At 36.6% G+C, this 20201-nt stretch overlaps 1 protein-coding gene across 1 annotated transcript in view; it reads left to right on the forward strand.

Annotated features, from left to right (window-relative positions):
• The window catches only part of ABCA12 (ATP binding cassette subfamily A member 12), a 275603-nt gene that overhangs the window by 51722 nt on the left and 203680 nt on the right, over positions 1–20201 (forward strand). The window contains exon 3 of the mRNA XM_077884812.1: positions 10493–10619. Within this exon, the coding sequence (XP_077740938.1) occupies positions 10512–10619 (108 nt within the window). The 5' untranslated portion in view covers positions 10493–10511. The remainder of the gene's footprint in view (positions 1–10492; positions 10620–20201) is intronic.

The raw sequence follows: 20201 nt of genomic DNA on the forward strand, positions 1-20201 counted from the left end.
TTAAAGAACAATTTTAGGCCCATAGCAAAATTGAGGGGAAGGTAGAGATTTTTCATATACCCCTGTCCCTCCATACATATGGTTTCCTCCATTACCAATTTCACTCGCCAAAATGGTACATTTATTACAACTGATAAACCTACACTGACATGTCATAATCACCCAAGTCACTAGTTTACTTTAGGGTTTACTCTTAGTTTTGTATGTTCTTCAGGTTTAGAAAATGTATAATGACATGTAGCCATCATTTTCAGGGTCCTAAAAATCATCTGTGCTCCACCTATTTATCTGTCTCTCCCTACTCCTGGCAACCACTGATCTTTTTACTTTTTTCCATAGTTTTGCCTTTTCTAGAATGTCATAAAATTGGAATCATATAGTTTGTAGCCTTTTCAGACTGACTTCTTTCGTGTAGTAATATGCCCTTATTGTCCAACCATGTATTTTCATAGCTTGATAGCTCATTTCTTTTTAGCTTTAAATAATATTCATTCCATTGCCTGGATATATGACAGTTTTATTTATCCATTCACCTACTGAGAGACATTTTGGTTGCTTCTAAGTTTTGGCAGTTATGGGTAAAGCTGCTGTAAACATCATGTGCAGGTGTTTGTGTGGGCATAAGTTTTCACCTCGTTTGGGTAAATACCAAGAGATGTGATTGCTGGATCATATGCTAAGAATAAACTGTCTTCCAAAATGATTGTGCTATTTTGCACTCCCACCAACAATGAATGAGTGTTCCTATTGCTTCACATCCTCTCAGCATTTGGTGTGGTCACTGTTCTGGATCAGGGCCATTTTGAAAGGTGTTAGTGATATTTAATTGTAATTTGCATTTCCCTGATGACATATGATGCAGACCATTGCTAATCTAACTTAGTTCCTCTGTAGTCAGAAAGTGTGATGTGTTTGATATACTTGAAATCTCTTGAGGCTAGCTTTATGGCTTAGCCCATAGTTAATTTTTGCATAATTTTTATGTCTGTTTAAAAAATTATATTTTGCCATTGTTGAATGCAATATTCAGTCTGTCAACAAAAATTTGTTGAGGATCTACTATGTGCCAAGCATTGTTTTAGTTGGTGTAGATACAGCAGTAAACAAAAGGACACAAATTCCTGCTTTTTGGGAGAGCATATCTAGAAGGAGGAATTAATTTAAAAATTAATTAAACATTAAAATTAAAAAGTGGAACAAATATATGCAATAATGATAAATGGTAAGAGAGAAAATAAAGCAGGAGAAGGGTCAGGAGTGCTAGAGGTAAAGTTTGTTCATATTGGTCAAAGATCACTTTCCTAAGAAAGGCATTTTGAGACAAGCCTTAAGAAAGTAAGAAAGTCATTCAACTCTTTGTTAAATTGAATAAAAAAACTAGCTGTTATATTCGCATTTTATTCTAATTATTTTCATCAGCTATATATTCTAGAAATTTATTTTAGTTATTTTGTGAGGACTTTGAGAATTTCTAGAAGTTCCTTTTTTTTTTTTTAAATTTTATTTTTAAGTAATCTCTACACCCAACATGGGGCTTAGATTTACAACCCTGAGATCAAGAGCTGCATACTCTAGTGTCCAAGCCAGGCAGGCACCCCTAGAAGTTCCTTTTAAAATCACTACAACTATTCATATTTTCTCCACCAACCTGAAAATGAGCTTAATCCTTTCCTAAAGAAACTACATTTTTAAAAAAGATTTTATTTATTCATAGAGACAGAGAGAGAGAGAGAAAGAGAGAGAAAGAGAGAGAAAGAGAGAGAGGCAGAGACACAGGCAGAGGGAGAAGCAGGTATCATACAGAGAGCCTGAGGTGGGACTCGATCCAGGGTCTCCAGGATCACGCCCTGGGCTGCAGGTGGCGCTAAACAACTGAGCCACAGGGGCTGCCCAAGAAACTACATTTAAGAGAAATTTTGGAAGTTTCTACCAGTTTGGATATCTCCTGCCTTACCCCAATTAATATTGTTAACAATAGGGTTTTATATAATAGTTTATGGTAAATTCATGATACTTAAATTATTCATCTAATTTACTAATGTGAACACTTAACAACATTTTCCTTCCTGGGAAGATACCTTCTCAGTTCTGAAAAACCAATCTACAATTGGATCAAATATCACTATATATCTATCCCTGAATTTAATTTGTACTTTATTTGATTAAAACTCCCCCCATCCTATTAGAAAAGTTTTAATGAGCCTAAAATAACCCACTTTTAATACTTAATTTGAATTTTTTAGTTCAGTGTAAAATAATTCTTTGTATTACAGCAAGCGATATATTTTCTTTAATAATGAATTAATATATGTGAACAAATTATTTCTGGGCCTTAGATTTTTCAACTATAAAAAATAAGTAGATATTCTTATTTATTTTCCTTTTTGACCTTCTCCAATCTTGCTTACCAGTATATCTTCCAAGATACAGTTAGTACCAGGATTCTTCTTATGAGGGAAAGATCTTTGTTTTGGAGAATAATTCCTGAAATTTCTTTGCTAATGGGGAGCAGGGTACATATAAGAAAGTGCTCTGTGTAGAGGTGAGGAGAAGCAGAAAAAGACCTGGAGCCTAACAACATGGTTGGAAGTTGGAACCTGAATTGATGAAAATAGCCAGAAGAGTTTTTAAGGAGGGTACTTAATACTCAATTTAAAATCTTTTGTGTTTCTTCAGTGTAAATCGTCTATTTCCCTAATGGTCAGAATGGCCCAGTGTAATTTTCAAAAGTTAATAATATGGCTCTCGTGCAGATATAAAGTGAACATATGTCAAGGATTTTATTCAACTAATTAATTAATATAAGAAACTATGATATTAAGACTAGTTCAAATGAGAATGTGAAGAACAGGGATAAATATGAAATCAGGAATGCCAAAGTATATTTGCTAATAGATACAAAACTGGTTAATATCTTACAAAGCAGTAACATATTATGTTTGGGATGGATCTTTTCTATAAAGGAGAAATGAATTGTATCTTTACTGGGCGTAATTAATTCCCACTGCTTTGGACAGGAATTATTTGCATTACTCTCAGTTTTTTACAACCCTAAAGGAGTTGTAAAACAGCCTAGTTAATAGAAAGATAATCAAAGGTGCACACCTGGATAAAATCAGATAATCTCTAGAGGGTCCACTAGACCATGCCCAGGCCTTCACTGAAAGGACACACCGTAATCTCAGTATTATCTGTTGCTCATTTCCAAGTCATAGGCAATTTTTTGTGACAGAGGACAAGTAGCACCCCCGAAGTCATATGAAAATTGTGGTAGAGGATTGAAGTACTTGTTTAAGGTGATGTGTTAAGGAAACAGGAGAGCATGGGCAGAATAGTGTGACCGCCTGTGCACTAATCCAATTAAGTAGAAACTGGAGTTCTAAGACTTGGGTGATCCTAAGAACAGAGACTGTCTGGGAGGTCTTGGAGGAGGACACTGGACTGTCTATGAGATGTAAACTGGGGCCCAACCAATGTCACCTGGATTTTAGTTGACAAGGAGACCACAACCACACCTGACCTTTTGGCTATACGTTTCATAAAATGATACTCAATTATGAGAGTTAACTTCCTTCAACTTCTGTGAGGAAGCTTTGGAAAAGTAAAAAATCCCTAAACCTATTAAGTAATGTAGTATCTTCAAACATAGCAATGGTTACATTGCTTTTCCAAAGGCCAGTCTAACACTTCAACATCCCTAAACCGTAGCTGCTTCTGACTTGGTAGCTAATATTAACAAAAACCATGAGTTAGATAAACAGACGTGCTTTTATCAGCAGCAGCTTCTGAAGTATAGTGGCTCATAGTGGCTGAGGAATCTTCTCATCCGCTTTGTGCATCCCTGTTCCTATCAGAGACTGTGGATCACTGTTTGATAAGTTTGGAGTTAACTAGAGAGATCAGAGATCTAGCTGAATTTGGTTCCAACAACCAGATCAAAATCCGAAAATGGCTGTTTTAGACTTCTTAATGCTACAGTGCCATTTTCTAATCTTTGGGAGAAATTCAGGACTGGTTCTGAGAGGCAGCATAGCAGTATGGGTAAGAGTTCTGATTCTATAGCCATACTCCTTGAGGTTTTTTGTTTTTTTTTTTTAACTCCTTGAGTTTGAATCATGATGCTACCTCTTACTACTCATGTAGGCCTGGGTGAGTCATCTAATTTCTTTCTGGCTTTTCCCTAACTGTAAAACAGGATGGCAGGCATACCATTTTCTTAGAGTTGAAATGAGCATTACATAAATCAATTTGTGTAAAATAAGTTTGACACTTACTAATTATATATGTATGTTGGCTTTTGTTTTAAGTTGACAGTTTTATCTCACAAGATCAATGTTGAAAAATGTTTCCACGAGTAATATACTTTCAGATGTGTTCAAATACACATACATATGTATACATGTACATATACATACCTGTGCATTATATATGGTCTATATAAAATATTATGTGTATGTATACGTGTGTATATATGTATGTATATTTACCAGAGGTATATGAATCAGAATATTACTAGAGAAATAGAACAGGTAAGATATATACACACACTATATATATATATTACATATATATATGAAACACATTAAAGAGAGAAAACATGTAGCATATATTTTATATATTATGTGTGTATTATATAATATACATTATTATTTAATATGTATAGAAATTATATAATATATGACTATATATATATACACACATATATATATATTTATATATATATATACACACAGGTGTATATGTATGGCTTCCATAGTTGTGGGGTCTGGCTAGATAAGTCTGATATCTAAGGACAGACCCAACAGGCTAGAACCTCTTGGGCAGCAGCTAACACTGCAGAGGACAGGCAAAATTTTTTGTTTCTCAGAGAAACCTCAGTTTTGCTCTTAAGGCCCTTCAGTTGATTAGATGAGGCCCACCCATATTATTGAGAAGAATCAACTGAGTGTAGATGTTAACCACATCTGCAGGATACATTTATAGCAGCAACTAGATTAGTGTTTGAATAAGTGGTTACTATAGCCTAAAACTTACCATCATTAGAGGTTTTCGATTCCAGATTGTACTCTCTGATGTCCTGACTTTAATAAAGGATTATGAGGGAGACTTTCTTCTGGGCACTATTATTCCTACTCTGCTGGAATCTTTTGTTTTCAATTCTGAGAGATACAATTAAGTAGTTATTTGTTAACAATATCCAGCTGCTAATATCCAGAAGCTATTTTTCCTTTATTTTTCCCACTTGAGAAGTGCTTTAAGAAAATCATCAATAAGTCAGTTCTAAAAAAGAAAAAAAAATAAGTCAGTTATTCCTGGCACAAGGGTCTGTCACTTTCTCTCATCCACTTGGGGCACAACTTTCCTCAGGAACTGAAGAGAGTCTTAGGGTGGGAGGAAAGGCCTTACTTTTCTCTCATTTAAGATCCTTGAAATCATGGAATTTCAGAAGATGAAGAGCCGCCCTCCTTCGTCATTTTACAACAGAGGCACAGAAGCCAAAGGATCCAGCATCACATAGCAAACCAGTGTCTGAAACAGGAATACCACAAGATTTTCTAACTCCCCAATGCATCTTTAATCCCTCCTGATCTTTTCCATTCTCCTTGTCTTGGTTTACATATTTTCCTCAGGTACTCAAAGTATAATGACAAAAGTTTAGCATTCAACCCAATGATGCTATAAAGCATCTTAAAAGCCTTTTTGAGGAAACTTAATGTTAAGTTAGGTAGCTATAATTTCATTTTTCCTCCTTTCTGGCAATAGTGGGGTGAATGGTGGAATACTTGATAGTATAATGATATAGATAAGCACAAAAAAGTCTAAAGAGAGAATAGATACTTCAGTTTGAATTACTAAAAATGTAAAAAATGTAAATGAATCTTCATCTCTAAAATGTCTCAACCTATGTAAAAATGGGGAGACTGCTCTGTTTCATTATCTTATAGGCCAGTAACAGCTACAATCGATGTTATCTGAAACACATGGATTTATTTCAAGTGAACATTAATCCACATGGACATGGAGGACACAGTTAGCTTTGTATTAGAATTACCTATGAGCATGTCTGTCTCCTTACACGCTGCAGAAGCCATTGGATAATCAGATATCATTCATCTGTTTTAACCTCTAGCTCCTAGAGTAGTCCTTGACACATATCTGGCAATTAATAGATGAGATGAATATAGAGCACTCCTAGAATAAAGTCTTCCTCTTGCTGTAATAGAGGTGGTTGGTAATGACAAAACACTTCCCAGTTCTTTTTGAGATGGAGCAAATAGCCATTACTTATTAGTTATTTATAAGATATACTTTCAGAAAATAGATTCAGTGAATTTACACTGGAGCTATCATCAGATGTTTTCAAAGAGGAATGACAAGGCATGAAGATAATATGACATTAAAAGTAACACTGTGAGTTATTACTTTGCCTCTTTATACATAGTAAGAATGGAACATGAGCTATATTACAGTTTTTGTGAATATTTTCACTTTTTCCCATTAGAAAGGGGCTTAATGGTAAAGATAAGAATTAATATGTAGTATTTACTTAGTATTATATTGCACATCTAATTAAATGTTGGGCTTGTAATATATAAAAAAGCAATGCCTCAAACTTTTATAACTTTGTTACAGGACTTGTAAAGTTACATTTACACTACTGCAGGGTTAAACATGCAGGAAGATAAAAGTGAAATGGCTAAAACACAGAAGGGTTTCTTTTGGAAGAGAGATTGAGTTATCGTGAGCCCAGCAGTAGACATTATAATACAAGCAGACCTTCTCCTTGTCTAAGCCACAGGCAAATGTCATTATTCAGCAAGATCTTAGCTAGGAAATCCTTTGTGGGTAGTATTTGTTGAAGGCTGAAATGATTTCCAATTTGGAATTTATAAATCAATCATTCTTTGATAGACCTGCATTTCTTAAACATAATTTGAATTCCAGAGCAAGCTCAGTCTCAGGAAGTTCTTATGTTTTAGAGTAAAGTCTGTGAAATGTACTCTACTTGAATTTCTTAATTTTCAGTATTTGGGACCAACCTTATATTACCTTGGAGAGGCTTATGCATTTCTCTCTAAGATTTGAGCCAGGGCAGGGACAGTGTACTTGTTTCTTATGCACTGTAGTACTTAACATATGTAAAAATGGTAGCTGCAATTTCCATTTATTGAACATTAATTTAATGGTCAGCAATTACATTAATAATATCAAAATATCAATTAACTTAATAAATTCTGTTTAATGTAGGCATGGCTCTAGGCACTTGAAACACATTACAGTATTTGATGCCTACATTAGCTTTACAAGGTGGATTTATTATCTCCATTGTAAAGGGGAGAACTAGAATCAGAGAAATAAAGGAATCTACCTGGGAAGTAGCAGAGCCAAATTTCAAAGTGAGATTTGTCAAATTCCCCTAAGTGTGTTTCCTCTCTTCCATGGGGTCTGCACTCAACAGATGTTGAATGAATGAATGCTCTTCTTTAAAATCTTTGTAAACTATGTGACAGTTGCCCAGTAATGCATGTAATTTTAAGGATCTCATGGGACATTTAAACTTTTAAGGAATTAATACTGTGTTCTGAAGTAGACATTTTATTTCTAATAGCACAAGAGCAAACATCTGGAGATTACATTAACTCATAAGGTTTGGGAGTATCTCAGTGGTTCTGATAGACCTTGTTTGTTTACACCTCCACACAATACATTGATTTGCTATGGTGCACCCACCCAGGAGAGGACTCCTTATTCACACATGCCAGATCATCGCTTTGATAAGCACATGTTCAACTGAAATCACCTTGAGTAGGGTAGAGTAGGATATAAAAGTGTGATGAATTGACACATAATTCTCATCATGATTACATGCAAAATGTTACGAAATTCTCCTGACCTCTATAGGTAAAGAGTTTTGTCAAACACTGTGTCTCATCACTACAGGAAAGAGCTCGCCAACTATCACTGACCATGAAGCTTGAATACAGTTTTGAGAACAAAGAGGAAGTGATCCTGTGTTACATAAGGATAATCTAGACTTTTTATATGGGTTCTTATTTAAGTAAGGCTGAATAAAGCAGTGAACAAAGAGTAAGGTTTATAATTTGTACATACACCATTTACTATATGCCAAGAAATATTAAAAATGGTCTACTTAAATTTTCTCATTTAATCCTCCCACCTAACCCTATGAGGGAGGCACTGTTAACTCCATTTTACAGATGAAGGTGCTGAGTAGAGAAAGTAGCTTGCCAAAAGGCACCAACCCGAGGAGTGGAGGCAAGATTGAAACCAACATCTGCCTAATTCCAGGGCCCATATTTTTAACTTCTTTCCAAATTGCTTCTGAGAAGTCTTTCTTGACTCAAGAGTTGAGGAACTTTGACACAGTATAGGAGGTGTATGAGCATCCGATTCTTCACATATTCATAGCTGACTTTTTTCTCCTGTCCTGTTCCACCACCCTGATCCTCCTCCTCTTCTTTCTTTATCCCTCATTCTTTTTCATATGGTCCCCAAACCTGAAAAATTGGCATCTCTCAGTGCCGTACTATTTAATTTGTTGCCAAGCTCTGCAACTTCTTCCTGTACCATGCCTTGAATCAGTCTCTGACTTTTCCTACTGAATTCTCACTACTTCAGTTCAGAGCTCATTGCTTCTTATCTAGAAACCTGAAGTCATTTTCTGACTACTCCTTTACTATTATTATTGTTGTTGTTAGTACTATTATTAATATCACATCTTGTCATTGTTCTAAGATTCATCCCAAAGTTAAGCTGTGGTGATTCCTGTCCCCCTAATTAAAAAAAAAAATCCTTTCATCTCTTTTGCATTTGGAATTATGTCCAAGTTTCTCACGTAAGGTTGTGGGGAGATAAATTGAGACCTCTTTTCCCAGGGGCTATCTGAAAATACTTGGAGATTTTTCCATCCATTCTCAAGGAAGTTTGGAATTCAAACAGCTCCAGGAAGTAAGTCACATGCTTCTTATCATGAGTCCTGAGGTGTTATTTTACAAGCAGGGCAGTCAAAGCCATGTTACAAAGAGAAACATGATTTCCTCATAGGAGACTAAACTTTGTTGTTTTTAGAAGAAAATTAATGTTTGCTTTAGTGAGATGTGTTTGCCTTGGAGTGACTAGGGAGGAACCCAACTGTGGCCTTTGATGGTTCAACATCTTCCTACCTCAAGGAAGCAGAACACACTTACCCTTCCTTAGAGCCTGGGAACTCTTAAGGAAGGAAAGACTGCTTTAGTATTTGGTTGAATATCAAGGCTCCAATGCTGGCAAAATTCAAGAAGGAGAGGAGGTTTCTTTTCCTAATGAGAGGAGTGAAGCTTTGAGATGAAAGAGTTTGGGATCCCATGTGTGGAGAATTGAGATTGAAAAGGCAATTGTGAGATGATTGCCAGGGGGATCTAAAAGGTGAACCATGGCTGGGAATGAGAGGAGCAATCTCCCTTTCTGTCACTCTCTATAGGCATAAACCCTTATTCTGATTTTTCCTTTCCCTTCCTTTTTTTTTATCCTCCTTTTTCTCCCCCTCTTCCTCTTTTCCACTTACACTCCATCATCTATAAATCAGTTTGTCTGATTATTATCTATCTCCCTCTACTAAAATATAAGCACCTGAAGGCACATAACTTTATATTAATCTGGCTGTCTCTCCAAAGTCTTGATCAGAGAGCATGGCTCAAGTTAGGCACTGAGTAAATGTGTATTGAATGGATGAAGGCAGGCTGGAATAAAGGAAGGCATGAAAGAACCTTCAGAAGGAAAAAAACTGAAATTTTACCCATCATGTAGACTCTGCGGGCCTCAGTTGGACTCAGTTTTTCTATACCATTCTGCTTTGAGAAGCTTATCTGACTTTTTAAAAAGCAAGCTACTTCAATAAGGCTAATATTGAGCAAAAGAAGTAAGGCACAGAGAATGCATAGTATGATTCCATTTATATAAAGTTTAAACCGACAAAAAGAAGCCATATTGTTAAAGGATGTCTTTAAGGTTTGTAAGGCCACTCTTAAAAAAAAAAAAAAAAAAGACAAGGAAATGATTATCAACTCCAGGATGATGAAAGTTGGGAAGAAAGTGTGGTGGGCTGGGCCATTTTCAGCCGGTGTGTACCCTCACAGTTCTCATGGGTTGCTTGCTCTCAGTTGTACTATTCCAACTTTTCCATGAACTTGAATATAGCTTGAATAATACCTATAGTGGTTTGGATGGTATTCTGCTTACTATTATTGTATAACAAACTACCCCAAAACTTAATGATCTAAGGAAACATTTTATTGTGTTCATAGACTTAGCCAAAGAGTATTGGACTAATTAATTGCTAATCTAGGGCTTGAATCAAGCCCCAAGTTCCAGTAGTTACTGTGTGTACTCTGGCCCTTTACTTCTCTTTCACTGCATTTTTTTCCCTCTTCATCTCCAAGTATTTTGGTCTTCAGGGAATCAGAAACAATAAAGGATGCCATTCTTTTCCTAGGTAAACTTCAAAGCTGGAGATGGCCTTTAACCAGTCTATTGATTTGTCTGAGAGCTTCCATCCTCTAGACTCTGCCTCAGGCCAACGTTTGATGAAGACGAGAAGAGAACAGAACCACAAACATAAGGTAAGGATAACAAGTCAGCTGAAACCTAGAGTAAAAATTCATTATTACAATAGGAGGGAGGAACAGTTTCTTCTCAATAAACTCTAGTCAAAGAGGAGTTGTAGATGAGATTATACAGTGACACCCACATCCAGGAATCCGGACTTTGAAACAAGGCAGTTTGTTGTTTTGGTTGTATAAGGCATGAATATAAACTCATGGTAAAACAAGATCTAGGGTTCCCATTGGGGTTTATCAGTCTTCATGCTGGGTGTGCTCTCTTACTTGGAGGTGATGTTGACAGGTTTGCTGACAGATGGACTCTCTCTCTGCCTGGAGCACAGACACACTCTGTACGTGGCATCTGGAGACAAGACTGTAGGGTAGAAAAAGGTTGAGAAGAGTTAAAAAGCATAGACCAGATTGGCCATTTATACTCAAAGTGTTATTTGCTGGTTACTTTCTTAAAAATGGATTCTCAAAGTAAAAAGAAACATACACCCATAAAACACTATGATAGATCCCTTATGCTCATGCTAGTTATTGGTCTCATTTCAGAATTTTCTCACACTCACATCTATCTACCCAGTGGGCAAGAAGACATGGCCATAGAGCATGTGGTGAAATGTTTGCATTTGTAAAAAATTTGGGGCAAGAGTAATAATGTTTTTTTGTTTTGTTTTGTTTTTTGCCTTGGGGACTGCTGCAGAGCTTAAAGCATCAAAGCATTTGTCCAGAGCACCTATTCAGGTTAGTTTACACTTGTCATCAAAAAAAAAAAAAAAAAAAAAAAAATTCTGATGTTTAGAACATTGATGAGAATATGAAATACCTCTCACAATACTTTTTCTTTTTGATGTGATTTCTAATATACAACCAAACCTGTGGGTTAACATCCCTGCATAATTTTTCACAGTGATGACTTCTGAGCCCTCTTCCATCAAATACTGTATGAATGCCCTTACTGTTTGCACTTGAAGAGACTTTCCTTACACTGCCCATCACTGTAGCATTTCTTGCTCAGTTCTGGGTGGCTACCTGCTTTTTTCTTTATACCTGTGCTTCTGTGTACCTCTTTGCTGGCTCCAGGCCACCCACACATCTCTCTTCCTCTTGACTCTGTAGGAGGCAGGGAGCATCTGCGTGGGGAAGGTGCTGGCTCACATTAATCTTACTCTTCTCTTTGGCTCTTCTCCATGATACGGATTTTAAATCACTTTCAGTGGAAGTTAGCAAATAGTCATATATCAATAAAAGGCTGGCAGTAGGCTGAAAAAAGAAAGGCCAAAGAAGTCTAGATAACCCATAAACTATTGTTAATTATACTGTTGTTAATCACTTTCTTTTTAAGATGGTAGGAGCAGAATTTTAGAAGTTAGAATATAAAGAATATTTCATTTTGGATCAACCAAGCTGATTGTGAAATCTTCCAGAACCAAATTATCTCTCCATATCTCTCTCTTTCTGATTTTTTACTACATTTTGGCTCATGGTATTTTTGAAGTGCTGTACTAATTATATGTAAAATATAATAGTTGAGCTTGATTGCACATATTGCTCCATAGTCTTTAATGCATTTTGTTGTTTGCCTAAGGGTTAAATATAATTGTTTTAATTCTTTACTTAAAGAGGTACAAGGTAAAATGACTGGCACACGAGGTCATTTTTTTCAATATGTGATTTGTTAACTATCCCTAAAGTATCTGGTATTAAAGGCAAAAATTTGAACAAGAGTGGAACATCCAGTTATATATAATAAACTGTTCAGTGAAATATGTCTGCAGGCTAATTAAAGATACTGAGACATTTTAGACTGCTCAGTACTTTTTTTATTCCAGCAATTTGGCATGTACAGGCCCTGTCTGAACTTCTAAATTAACGTTTACAGCATGAACATAACTTTGCCTGCTAGACAGCCAATCACCAGTATTGTGTTAAAAACAAAAACAAAAACCAGCTTGTGAATGTGAAAGGCTGTAGGGAGAAGTGGCCACAATGGATGAAACCATTAGAAAGGATCCAGAGAGTGTGGCTATTTTGTAGTTTGAAACTTTAGAAGAAAGCAGAAATCCATGTTCCAGTGCAAGCCAGGCACTATTTACACAATTCTCTGATTAAAACTGAAATAATAATATAGTTGATCCTCTACAGGTAGGAGCTTTATTATGGAATAAATTTAAAATCAATACCTGTGAAGTTCAAGAGAGGGCCATTGCATGAAAATGTTGATAGTAGTCAAAAGTCCTGCAATAAATGCCTAAAATGTGGAAATTTGCACTCAACTTTGCATTTAGAGATGAAGCTAAAATAAAGGCTAATATGTAAGAAATGGGGCTGTGTAGAGGATCCTTGAAACCGAGATCTTGCACAAAATTTGGGGATCTTCTTGTAAGAGAATCTACCTTTCTTCTTACCTAATTCTCACCTGGTAGCTCCATTTAGCCAACGGGCCTGGCCCCTCTTGGCAGGGTTAATCTTTCACAGATAGCGCTTGGTGAGAAACAGGGCATTTCTCTCTCAGAGACCATCCAGAGATGAGCAGTCCCACCTTGTTCCTTCACTGTGATTTTCCTCCATACCAAGTCATTTGAGGTTTTATGAGACCAAGTGTACTTGTCTTCTTTCATAAGAAGATTGTACAGCCTGGACTAGACACAAAACCCCAGGAAGTCTCTTCTAGCCACTGTGACTCCTTCCCCCGAGTCCTCAGGAGACCCTTTCATAAGGTCTTTGCTATTTATTTTTAAAGATTTTATTTATTCATGAGATAGAGAGAGAGAGATTGGCAGAGATACAGGCAGAGGGAGAAGCAGGCTCCATGCAGGGAGCCCCACGTGGGACTCAATCCTGGTTCTCTAGGATCATGCTCTGGGCTGAAGACACACTAAACCACTGAGCCACCCAGGCTGCCATAGGTCTTTGCTATTGAGATCAGAGTGTTGTCTTTTTTCTCCATCTTATTCTTGAAACTAAAAATGACTTTACTTTTTTTGTCTTTATTATAGTTTCATAACATTGCTCCTTTTTGTTGCTAATAAATTTCATTGGCTATGCCTAAGATCAAAGCTGATATATCCTTCAAACCTCAGAGATTTTTCCCGGTTGGGTACCAAGTGATCACCAACCCCACCATCCTGCCATTTTACTTATTCCCTTCGGGGGAAATCTTGGGCTGGTCGTTCTCCTCCTTATGAGAACATAGATGCTTTTTGGAGACATTTGCTGAGGCCAACTATCTGTTGCTAAAGGACTTTTACATTTTACACTCTCCCTTCTGCTTTTCTACCAATAGCAATGAATACTTAGCATCTAGCCCCACAAAGTGAACAGATGCATGCAAGAGAACTGAATTCACCAAATATTAGTAGACCATCTGAAAAAAAAAAATGACTCCTAATTTTCTAATAATCTTGTAATTAAATACAAACTAATGAATATTTTTGCGAGTGATTATTTGTTAGATTTATTTGTTACTGTTTAGATTTATTATGGGCATTGATTTTTCTTCAGTCTCTTTTTATTTTAGGTTTTGAATAGGCAATACATAGATATGTTTCAAAACTGAAAAGTATATAAAAATGCATACTCAGAGAAGTCTCACTCCTGTTTACCCATTCATATAAATAGTCTTTGCCATTAGTTTCTGGTTTATTGACCCTGTGTTTCTTTTTCCAAAATTAGTATAAATATGTGTATGTTTATGTATATAATGAGTATTTCTTTTTTCTTATGCAAAAGCATATATGCATATATATATATATATATTTTTTTTTTTTGCTCTTTCACAATAGTAGCAGTTTGTAGAGACCTTGTTCTTTTTGTTAGTTTCTACAGAGTACTCCGTTTTGTAAATATTGTAATAAATATTTTTGGCCAAAATATCCCAAAATAAGACTTAAAATGATAAAAGCTATTCATTATAAAAATGGTTAAAAGATTAAAATTATTGGAAGAAGCATATTGGGAAAGATTACACAAAATTAGAGTTAGTATAAATAGTCATCATAAAATAAAACTCAAAGAGCTAAAACTTCATGTAATAATGTTTATGAATCACTAAAATCTGATACCAGAATAAAATCTGATATCAGAATCTTAACAAAATTTAGACATGTCAAATTTGACCTGGGGAAATTGAGTTTGTTAGAAGAGCTTCTAAATAAAAATCATAATAGCAGAAGCTATAATTAGGAAAATATGTTTTCAAGAAATCCGGTAGAATAATCATAGCTTGAGAATAATATTTAAGTTGGAAAAAAATCAATTTCAATGAAAGTAATTTCAGTTACATTAAAGATAAAAATGAAAAAAAAATTAACTGCCCTGTATAGAAAATTTATGAAAGAATCAACTTGGCTTAATGGCATAAGCTCCAGAAAATATTTTCGTGATGAAAATTGATTATATTTATATAATCCTGTTTAACGTAACTTATATGGGATCAAATTATCTACTGGGGCATAAAGTGGTGTCAAAATAAGCTGTTCTGGTTTGTCCTGGGGTCCTTTTCTGTAAATTCTGCCCTTGATTTTTTTCTCACCTCCTCTTCTCTTTTCTAGAGTCCTTGATGTATCATTTCAGAGCTGCTTGACTATGAATCAACTCATCTTTTCTTTGAAGCGCTTCTTTCTCCTTCCCATTTTTCAACAACTCAAAGCCTCTTTGCTCTTCAAGCTCTTGACTTCATCTGGCAGATTCGACCTCCTTCCTTCCTTTCATCACACATCATATTTGCTGATATTTGCATATTTTAAATATTCATTAGCATGATGAAGAAATCAACCGCCTTCCCTGCAAGTGCCCTTATCACCTTCCTTTGAAATCTATGCTGACCTTTTTGGCTCCCTGCCTCTTCTCTTTTCCTTCACCTAAATTCCCGATTCTCCAAAGCATGTTTAGTCCAGCTGTGGCTGGGACCAATCTTATTTTTGGTTGGGGGAACCCTAGTAGAAGCCCCTGGTGAGGAGCTCCAATAATTAAGCATCTCACTAACATGGCTGCCATTTCTAAATTGGCAATGTGCCCTGAGGAGGTAAACATATTGAGGCTTGTGCTTCGACAAAACTTCCATCATGTATCCTAATTCCAGAGTTTATATTCTTGTCTCCTTACTTTTTGCCACAGTTTCTGTTTTGATAGCATGCTTGGTACTCCCGCCTCACTAGGCCTGCATTGTCAGCCTTTATAAGGACCTAGAGTCCTCCTCTTGCCTTGTAGACTCAGGCCTGGGGCCCTGTTTCTAGAGATTCCTGATGTCTATCAGCCACTTGCCTGGCTAACTTCTGAGTATTGCCTGCTCTACACTACCCATTTCCAGGCTTCTGTCTACTGGAACACCTACCCTTAATCTCATGTTGAAGTTCCGTTGACCATTTGACTAGAATCCTCTCCTATCCTCACACAGTTTTCTCCAGATAGGATCTAGGTCAGGTTATGCTTCTTTCCATTTCTGGGTACTGGCCTCACCCTCTAGCATCTGCTCAATTCTGGGAAATAATTTCTTGTCCAAGTTTCAGGTTATACCTTCAATCCAAATTTCCATTTTGACAAAACTTTTAATATATTTAAGTACCTACATCAATATTTTTATTATATCATTCTCCACTCTTTTTTTTTAAGATTTTTTTTTTTTTTTTTTTGAGAGAGAGAGTGCATGAGCAGGGTGAGGGGCAGAATGAGAAGCATACTCCTCACTGAGCAGGGAGCCCAATGTGGGGCTCGATGTGGGGCTTAATGTGGGGCTTAATCCCGGGATTCCAGGATCATGACCTGAGCCAAAGGCAGACACTTAAGTGACTGAGCCACCCAGGCACCCTCATTCTCCACTCTTTTTGGAGTTTACCCGTTAGTGCTAATTTCCTCCTAGACGAGACTTTTTTGATTGATTGATTGCTATTGATTTTTATTTATTTGCCCAATTGTGCTCTTAAGTATCCTTAAAATAACAAATAATTCACCTATTATCTACAGTTGTCCAAAGATTTCATATCATCACTGTTACTAAAATAGTAGTTATCCATGATTAATTTGTTGAAAACTTGTCCTGTGCAGTGCAAAAAGAAACAAAGATAAATAAGATATAGTCCTTAGAGAGCTCAGACACCATATAGTTAAAATGCAATATGATAGAAGTTCCACCAGGTGGGATATGCAAGGAACTGTGGGAGCACAGAGGTAAGCTTGACTTACTTACTTGGAAGTAAGAGGATCAGGGGTTGCTTCACAGCTTATTTGAGGTGGTTTCTGAAGAATGAGTAAGAGTTTGCCATAAGGGCAAGGATATGCCTGGCAGAAGAAACAAGAAGGAGAAAGATACACAGGCATGCCAGAGCATGGCACATTCCCCTGGAGGAAGCATGAATAATTTGGGTGGCCCCATTGTGAGCTCTATTGAGTGGGAGAGGGACAGGAAACATACCTGGAGAGACAGGTTGGGGACCACTGGTGAAAGATCTTACCTGCTATGCTAAGGAGTTAGGATCAGATTCTATTGGTGATAGGGACTTATCCCTGAGAGTTGAGCAGCTCCACTGCCTGATGGAGTAACCTAGCTCTTCTTGCCTGCCCCAAAATGTATCCACAGCATTTGAAGAAGCAGCACGACTTCTGTGCTCTGGAAGTTACATAATATCAGTGTGACTCTTCCAAAAGGCAGGTATCACTCTAGATGCTATCTCTATAGATATCGTATTTTACACACAAATCTCTTTCTCTACTTTGTAGACATCTTATAGAAAACTACACTTAATAGCACTTAATATCAGATTGGCCTGATTCTTGATATTTATTTATTTACCTACTTACATTTGAATTTCATGGTGAGTGTAGAAAATTTTTTATAAAAAATAGTAACTTTTCGTGTGTGTGTGTGTGTGTGCTCGTCTGCACACGTGCAAAAGGAGGAGAAAGACCAAGAGAGTGAGAGAGAGATTGGAAGGGTTTTCTGATTTGGCAGTGTACATTTTGTATTTCTCTAAGTTGTATTGATCATGTATGGCTTCTTCCCTGTCTTGTTAGGATAAGCTGTCAAAATTTTCTGGCAAAAGACTAACAACTTTAATTTTATCATATACTTCTATAAAAGAAATTATCTGTCAAGTAGCCATGAAGATATTTTCAAAACTTTACCCTGTCACGAATATTTTCAACAGCTGTGATCTAGAGAAACATGAAAAAGTAGTCCTGAGAATGGTGAATTTTGTGCCTTGTTTGTACATGCGAATCTGAGTGAGATGCAGCAGGATGGATCATTTTTGTGTTCAGCATTTATTTAGCATTTATACCAGGCACTTGTCAAGGTGCTAGGGGTGAGGTTTACAAAGACAGAGGGTGATTTCCTTCTTTCTGGTGTCATCTTGAGAGCTATTGGTCACTTCCTTCTATATCCTCTAGCTTGAAGCTACTTCACTCCAGCAGGCTTGCCCCTGCATTCCATCAGGGTGAAAAGTACATGGGCATTTATGTACTATGGAGAGACTACAGCCAGTGACAGAGGGAGGGGACTTCTGAAATTGCTTCTGTGCCTGGCTTCCCATTCTCTCTCTTGCTTCCTCCATCCTCTACCAGTTTTTCCTGGGAACACTGAGGACAATTGGTGGTGGTAGCCATGTGTATCAACCAGAGTTCTTCAGAGAAGTAGAACCAATAAAAGATAGTTATATAGATCTACACATATATTTATGCATATGTACTTAGAGTGGACTCTTGTTATTCACAAATCACAGTGGTTATGTTCTGTTAGTTCCTGCAAACACTGAATTAGCAAGTACTGAACCGTTGGTCCTAGAGGAAATACAAGATTGGGTTCCTGGAGCCACTCCTGGCAACATTTTCCTCAATGATCAACACATAACCTTGTTTCATGTGTGTTTCTATTCTAAAGACACCTTATTCAATAACATCAGAATCATTAACCCTGAACTCAACTCATGCCTAACACATGTTTTTTCTCCACAAGGCATATATAGCCTCCCTGAACTTGGAAACATAAGACAGCATTTATTACTCTGCTGGGGGGCGGGGGGGGGGGGCATTTTAAACAGGAAAATCAACAAAAAGCACAAAAATATGATACTAACTCTACCATTAAAAGGGATATTTATTTACAGTTGTGAGAGCTAAAAGAAGGCAGAGATTTGCCTGTTTGACCTCAGATGAAAATGTGCACATTGGACAACTTAGACTTTTCATTATTCTGTGCACGACATCTGTGAGTGATTGCAAAACCATCTTGAGTATTGGTTTGGGGGTTACTAATAATTTTAGTGAGTAGGCAAATTAGTTAACACAAAATCACCAACAATAAGGGTTGATTGCATATGTATATATGTCATATATAAGTATATAAGTATATACACTTGTGTTGTACATATTATATTTACATGTGTATAAATGCTACATACGTATGTGTGCAATTATACATAGTAAATATACATACATTATATATGATGGAGGTACGCTGGGTCCCAGGATGTGGAAGAGCGTCCCATAGGACTAACCAAGAGGATCCTTGACTTCATGCAGGTTAGAAATCAAACATGGGCCAGAGAAGGTGAAAGCAGAGTTTATTGAATAGCATGGGTGACAGGTAAAGAATAGCAGATGGAGAGTCTGGGAGACTTGGATACGAAAGGAGAATACATATCATCATTGTGTTGAGTTAGGGATTTATATTAGAAAGGGGCCCAGGGTATGTGTTCCTTCAGGAATCCAGTATAGAGTCTGATTGAAGGTGAGTGTCAGGTGAACAATAGGTGTCATCCCATAAATCACTGTAGGTAGGGGATATTGATGCTAGTGTCAGCTAGGGTTTGTTCAAAGCTAATGTCCTGGAATGTGTTTGGGATCCATCTCTTCTTAGATGTTACTGGGTATCAGGGCCTATGACAAAACTCAGAGAATGATTAACTTCCTTTTTTCTCTCCTTGAAGTGGGAGCATAGCTTCTTTGGTTTATTCAGAAGCAAAATATAGAACATGAATAAATGAGGCCTAACAGAAAACCAGAAGAGATGGAGACTTTCTAAACTAGAGTTCTTTCAGGTTCCCTATGTTATATATATGTGTGTGTGTGTGTGTGTATGTATGTGTGTGTGTGTGTGTGTGTGTATATATATATATAGTATATGTATTATGTATATGTAATATATATTTTATATATATATATATATATATATATATATATATATATATATATATAAAAACATATATTATGTTATACACACACACACACACGCACACACAGGCTGGAGCCCAGGCAGGAGTTAATTTTGCAATCTTGAGACAGGATTTCTTTTCCAGGAAACCTGTTTTTGTTCTTAAAGCCTTCAACTGATTGGATAAAGCCCAACCACACTAATAAAAGTAATCTCCTTTATTTAAAGTCAGCTGATTATAGATGTTATCCACATTTACAAGATACCTTCACAGCAACACCTAGACTAGTGTTTGGTTAATAGCGGGGGTACCAGAACTTAGTCAAGTTGCCATAAAAACAAACTCTCACACCATGTAAGCAACTTTAATCTTCAGTTGGTTTTCTCCATTCTTAAAATATCTGTGGCTATGCAGCCACCTGATGTCTCCACTGGCAGCTTTCCTGCAA

The sequence above is a fragment of the Canis aureus genome, chromosome 36 (assembly GCF_053574225.1).
Source record: "Canis aureus isolate CA01 chromosome 36, VMU_Caureus_v.1.0, whole genome shotgun sequence".
Lineage (NCBI taxonomy): Eukaryota > Metazoa > Chordata > Mammalia > Carnivora > Canidae > Canis > Canis aureus.